The 6146-nt window shown below is 29.9% G+C and overlaps 1 protein-coding gene across 1 annotated transcript; it reads right to left on the minus strand.

Moving 5' to 3' along the window:
- Nucleotides 1–3142, minus strand: LOC112750329 (expansin-A10). Its single transcript, XM_025799007.3, has 4 exons — nucleotides 2973–3142; nucleotides 2688–2839; nucleotides 1782–2094; nucleotides 1–971 (listed from the first exon to the last, which is right to left on the minus strand). The coding sequence occupies exons 2-4, from the start codon at nucleotides 2818–2820 to the stop codon at nucleotides 665–667; spliced, it is 753 nt and encodes a 250-aa protein (XP_025654792.1). The 5' UTR covers nucleotides 2821–2839; nucleotides 2973–3142; the 3' UTR covers nucleotides 1–664.
- Between the last annotated feature and the right edge of the window lie 3004 nt (nucleotides 3143–6146).

Genomic DNA, 6146 nt, shown 5'->3' on the forward strand with positions numbered 1-6146 from the left:
TTACTAGTAAATTACTTCAACTTTCCATTACATGCAGAAATAGAAACATTTACACTTTGAGTCTCTAATACAGCCAAAAAAAAGACATACTCAGCTAATAAGGGCTGATTACAATGGATTAGTAAGAAAACAATGCTTCTGAGAAGTAACTAAACACCCCACCAATGGAAGGGGCAAAGAGCACTATGATCCAATACCAATGGCGGGTGGAAATTAAGATAGTCCACCTCTTCCAATTTACCAATGAACCACTTTAATTCTGCTAGCTTTCCTTTTAGCAGCACTATAAAATATAAAATACCCCCAATCATCAAGGAAGCTCCTAACACTTAATTAGGAATTCCCTACTTTAACGCAAGTCAAATGAAAATGATGAAGAGCTAAGTTAAAATAAGCCCTTCCCATTTTCTAACCCCCTCCAATAATGCAAATAGCTTAATTATCCCTTAATTAATTGTCCCTATAACCAAGTAACATACTATCTAATATCCTAGTATACTATTAAGTCATATACTACTACGGACATTTAAATTTAAGAAATTATAACATACCACCATCAACTTAATAACTACCACTTCGATTTTTTTTGGTACATAGATATAAATTTTTTTAGCGTACCAAAAATTTCAAAGTGACAGAAATTGCGAATCGAATCGAAGAGATCTTAATGGAATTGGGCTCCAGTGTAGCTTTGGCCAAATGACCATCCAGCTGGGGCAACATTGTAAGAGACCACACTACGGCCATCACTGGTGGTGACTTTGAAGGAGAGACTTTGGCCGTTGAGGTAGTTGTTGCTCTGCCAATTCTGTCCCCAGTTTTTTGACATTGGCATCCACCCAGTTCTTGAACCCTTAATGGCCACGCCATGAACGTCGCCGGCGCCGCCAACGTTTGTCACCAAGACTAGGTTGAAGTATGAGTGGCCATTGATTGTGAACCTTATTCCTCCCCTTCTCCTGCAGGGTACTCTGTTCGAACCAAAAAAGGTAGAAAAAAATTATGACACACATGTTAGTAGTTTTTACCCACTCCAACTTAAAAAAACTATAAAGACGACATATTAATACATCAAAGAAAATCAATTTTTAAACACAGAAGAAAATTCGCTCGCGTCATATTTGACCGTAGAGTAAATTTGGCTATAGATTTATCTTTTCCAAAATAGACAAGCAATTAGTAATTTCCCTCGCCAATAAACAATAGTTCAAATGGCATAGTCTCCCCATATTCAATTAAGAGGTTGTGGGTTCGAATTTTCATATCTTCGATAAAAAAAAATTAATAATTTCCCTCTTTTAGCATTCAAACAAAAGAAAATAGGAAACAAAAACAAAAACATATTATTATAAAAAAAAACACTTTCACTAGTTATAAGTGAGAAGTAATCGGTCCTTTTTTTACTAATGCTAACATAGAATACATTGACGGTGAAAATTGCATATGGGAAGATATTTGTCATTGGCTTTTCTTTTCTTTTTCTTTATTTTTATTAACATGTTATTTGTTTTAAAAAAAATTACAGAAAAAATGTGATTTTTTTTTCTTTAAAGAGTTTTAAATTTTAACATATAGTAGAGCCATATTAAAAGTATGTATAGTAAGAGATAAAAATAGAATAAAAGTTACCATGAATATATCTAAAATTATAAATAGAATTATTTACGAAAACTTTTATCCCACAATTAAACATAACCTCATATTCAGTCACCAAAAAAAAAAACATAACCTCATATTCAAACTAACACGCGAAGAAAACAAAAGAGAAAATTAAAGGTTACCTTCTATAAGAAACAGGGACAATTCCAGCTCTGTATTGCGCAATGCGCAAGAAAACAGGCTGAGCAAGATCAAAGTGGTGCAAGGGAGGGTTGCACCACCCTCCTGCATTATTGGGTAAGGCATTGTTTGGAGGGCAGAAATTGGTGGCAGTTACCATTACGGAGCCAGGTAGGCACCACCTACGGTCATTCACACACCTTATCTCATAGCATGAACCACAGCTCAAACCATTGTTGAACAGTGCAGTGCTCAAAGCTGCTGTGTTTGTTCCATAACCTTGACTATACAGGTTCCCATACCCACACGCCCCACCTGAAATAGTAATTTGAAAGAAACTATTCATTTCTCAAATGGTTTTGCTCGAGAGAAAGAAGCTTCAACTATCTACTCCCACACAATTTAATGCAAAACTAGTAATAAAATAACTACATTCTATCTACTCATTCTGTACTTAGAAAAATGATAATGTCACTCTCATTTTTTACAGGGGAGTGCTAGGGGAACAATGAAAATTTTGAACAACATGAACAACCACCAATCAAATAAAAATAAACTATACCCTAATTTAATGCTATTAATTAAATTTACTCTTTTAACCCTATTAATTCACATTGTTTACACATTGTTCAAAAATCTTGTTGGTTACCTATACTTTTCCTTTTTTATAATGTTTATTTTCACATGATTTTTTTGAATGGTATCTTTTATGAATTAAAAAAAAAAAGAATGGTATTATGAAAATAGGAATAGAATTATTATTTTTCCTGTACTTAATTATAATAGAATATATATACATTGTCGAAAACTAACGTATTTGACTGCGAAAGCTTCTTTAAACACATTTTTAACTCGTTATTAATGAATTATGAGTAAAGTTGTTTATGCTGGTTCTGCATCATACATACCCATTGTTCCTGAAGCATCACTCCCACCATAGAAGGTAGCATGTGCGTTAATCCACCCTCCTCCGCCATAGCCGTACACGGAGGAGGAGAACATTGCGAGGTTGATGACCAAGACCAAACCAATCAGATCCATTTCTTTTCTTGTTGACAACCTGAGCAAGAAAATTAAAACAAAAAGAATTTAGTCATTTTTCTTTTGGCAACATTATTTGTGCTAGGAAAAATGTGCACTTTAGAAGTCCACATGAAGAAGCAATATTTGGAGGAGTTGGAAGAAGCAATTACTTTGGTTATTGGGAAGTAGGCACAAATGAGAGGCAAATGTGTTGTTGATGAGTAGTTGAGTGAAGCATAATGAAGGGAAGTGCGACTTAATTTATAGACCTTTTTGGGGTGTAAGGGGGTGGCTACAGGGACCACAGTCACAAATTCACTAACTTAAACTAACGCTTTTATAACTGTTGGGACCAAAAACCGCAAGGGCATACTATAGATATTCATATAGGTGTATAAGTTGGTTATTATTTTCCACACTTTTAGAATTAAAAAAAATTTCTCATCTTTTTATCAATTAATTTAATACTAAAAATATAACATTTATACAAATAATACATATATTATTTTTTAGTAATGATGCAAATTGCAAAAGGAAGGCTGAAACGAGTCCACTTTTTGAAGTTTCTTTCTTGCCACATTGATTGTCCACTCTTAGGGCTTGTTTGGGTGAGCTTTTTAAAAAAGATCTTTTTTCGAGTTATCTTTTTTTAAAAGATCTTATAGAGAAGTAAAAGTAATTTTATGTTTGGATATCTCATGTAAAAAGGTCTTTTTATCAATCAATATGTTTGGGTATAACAATATAAAAGTACTTTTTTGTTTATTTATTACATGAAAAACATCTTTTTTTTAAGGAAAAAAGATCTTTTAAAAAAAGATGTAAATTACAGCTTCTCAAAAAAGATTTTTTTTTTTTTATTTTACTAGTGCTTTTACTTTTACTACTAGAAATTTGCCAAACACGTTAAAAAATAAAAAAAGATCTTTTTTTAACAAAATAATGGCGCCCAAACATGCACTTAGTCTTAATTTTGGTATATCTTTGCCATAAAAAAAATCAAGAGTAAGCAAATTGATCCTTAAAAGAATTTTATGTAGGATACTTTGGTTCCTAAATTTGATAAAATTTTATTATTTAAAAGTTCTCAAAAATTATTTTTATTGAATATATTATTTTTTGTCGCTTTTAATCAAATTTTTAATGTGTGTCGGATAAATAAGTTCCTAACAAATTTTATTATAAGGTAGACAATTAAGTTTTTAACAAATATTGGTATAATATAAATTAATTCCTTTTTAAAATGATAAAGAAGCTAATTAGTCCGATAAAAATAATTTTCAGTACAAAAATTTGTTAAGAGATAAAAATATTCTATCTAAAATTTTTTTAAAATCAATTTGAGTGTTTAATCTAAATTTAGAAGGTTTTGCTTTTTTATTCTCAAATAGATTAAAATATATCAGTAAGTTCTTAAAGCGATGGATAATAAACTTTGCCTTTTAAAGGTGTTAAAGGTCGAATTTTACAACAACAACAAAAAAAGTTAAAAAGGATGGTGGTAATAATTTCTACCCAAGTCAAACAGTTAAATATTTAATAAATAGAATTACAGTAACAGTTGAAATCATCACTCACATAAATCTAGATAAGGGATACGTGAAGTCAAATACACATTCGTAATTCAAGTAAAATAAAGGAAATAGGAGACCTAATATAACCACTAAACACTAGATTTAACTGCCCGAAAGACTATATTTAACACAGATTCTACTAATTACTAAATGCCAAATAAACGAACTATAGCCAGAATAACATAGCTTGTTAGACACAAGAGTGGTTTTTGGTGGAAAGCGTGTGGTTTTGTTGCTTTCATAGGGGGAAATCTTTAAAATCCATGTGGGGCATAGCGGTTTTTACTAGGATGGTTAGCAAGCTGCCAACGGCACATGCAAAGCATCTCCAATTTGCCGCAAATACCCTTTTTCCCTCTTTGTGCTTTGCAACACATAAACACAGGTAGGATTGAAAATGAATTGAGCTGAATTGAGTTGATTGAGACTAAGTTTATGTTTGGCTGATAAAATTAAACTTGATTTATCACTGTATTTATTAGTGTGTTTTTGGTTTATCGTTTGTAAATAGAAGTTTGTATAAAATTGATTTTGATTAAAAGTGAGTTGGTAGTAAGTAGTTTATATTTGATTCGTAAATTTTATTTAAAATGAATTATAGTAAACTAAATATTGTTTGAATTACATTATTTCAAATCACTTTTAAATGAATAATTATAGAAAAGGACATGAATTTAAATAATTATTTTATGTTATTTTATAATTTTATTTTAGATATTTAAATAAATTTTAATATTTTTTTAGTATTCTTAGTACTTTTTAGTACTCTAATAGGATTAACAAAATTATAATTCAAAACAAAAAAATATTCCATACAAAAAAATAAAAATAGCCGTAAAGAATTTTATAAATAAAAAATAATAAGAATTTTATAAAAAAATAAAAAAATTGCATGAAAAAGTATTAGAGAAATAATATTATAAAAAACAACAAAATTTATCATATAAATAATAAAGGATACAACCGGTACATAGAAATAAATTTCAGTTCAACCTAAAAAGTTAAACACAAAAACTAGAAATTGTAGCTTTGGATAAATGTAGATTGAAAGGTAGAATCAAATTTATATTCAGAGAAAGAAAAAATAGCCAAACAAACAAGTAAAACTTTCAAAAAAACTAAATAAATTTTTAATACTTCAAACCTCTTTTACAGAGAGTTTATGAGCTAACTCAAATAGCATGCATAAACATAATATATAATTTTATATAGATAAAGTATTTTATATATCAAGAAACTATCTATTATACATTATCTATTTGTTAACTACAGTTTTCCTATCTATCAAAATCATATATAAAAATATGATTATAAAATTTATATCAAAATATTAAGATATAGATATAATATTTTCTTCTATCATAAATAATTTTATTAGATTTATCACGTTTTAAGGTTACAGCTTCCATGAACCGTAGGCTCCAAAGGCCAATAACTATGGACGAGGTCAAAAAAGCTACATTTAGTATTCATGCTCAGAGTGCTCCTAGTGATGACGGATTTACAGCTAAGTTTTTTCACTTTTTCTGGGATATAGTTGGAGGTGACGTTTTTAAGGCAGTGAGAAGTTTCTTTCACAGTGGCAGAATTTTAAAAAGCTTCAATCATACTCAAATTTGTTTGATTCCAAAGGTGCCAGATGCCAGTGATATGACTCAGGTACAACCGATCAATTTGTCTTCAGTTATGTATAAAATTATTTCTAAAGTTATGGTGCACCGATTACAAGGTATTATGAATAAAATTATAAGTCCAAATCAGAGTGCGTTT

The sequence above is a fragment of the Arachis hypogaea genome, chromosome 15 (genome assembly GCF_003086295.3).
Source record: "Arachis hypogaea cultivar Tifrunner chromosome 15, arahy.Tifrunner.gnm2.J5K5, whole genome shotgun sequence".
In the NCBI taxonomy this organism is placed as follows: Eukaryota; Viridiplantae; Streptophyta; class Magnoliopsida; order Fabales; family Fabaceae; genus Arachis; species Arachis hypogaea.

Bases quoted from the DNA above. Each gene is read 5' to 3' on its own strand.
- LOC112750329 (XM_025799007.3), bottom strand. From the start codon at position 2,820: ATGGATCTGATTGGTTTGGTCTTGGTCATCAACCTCGCAATGTTCTCC. The intron at 2,095-2,687 runs GTATGTATGATG...TTACTATTTCAG, and splicing joins TGATGCTTCAGGAACAATGG to GTGGGGCGTGTGGGTATGGG. The intron at 972-1,781 runs GTAACCTTTAAT...TGGTTCGAACAG, and splicing joins GTCCCTGTTTCTTATAGAAG to AGTACCCTGCAGGAGAAGGG.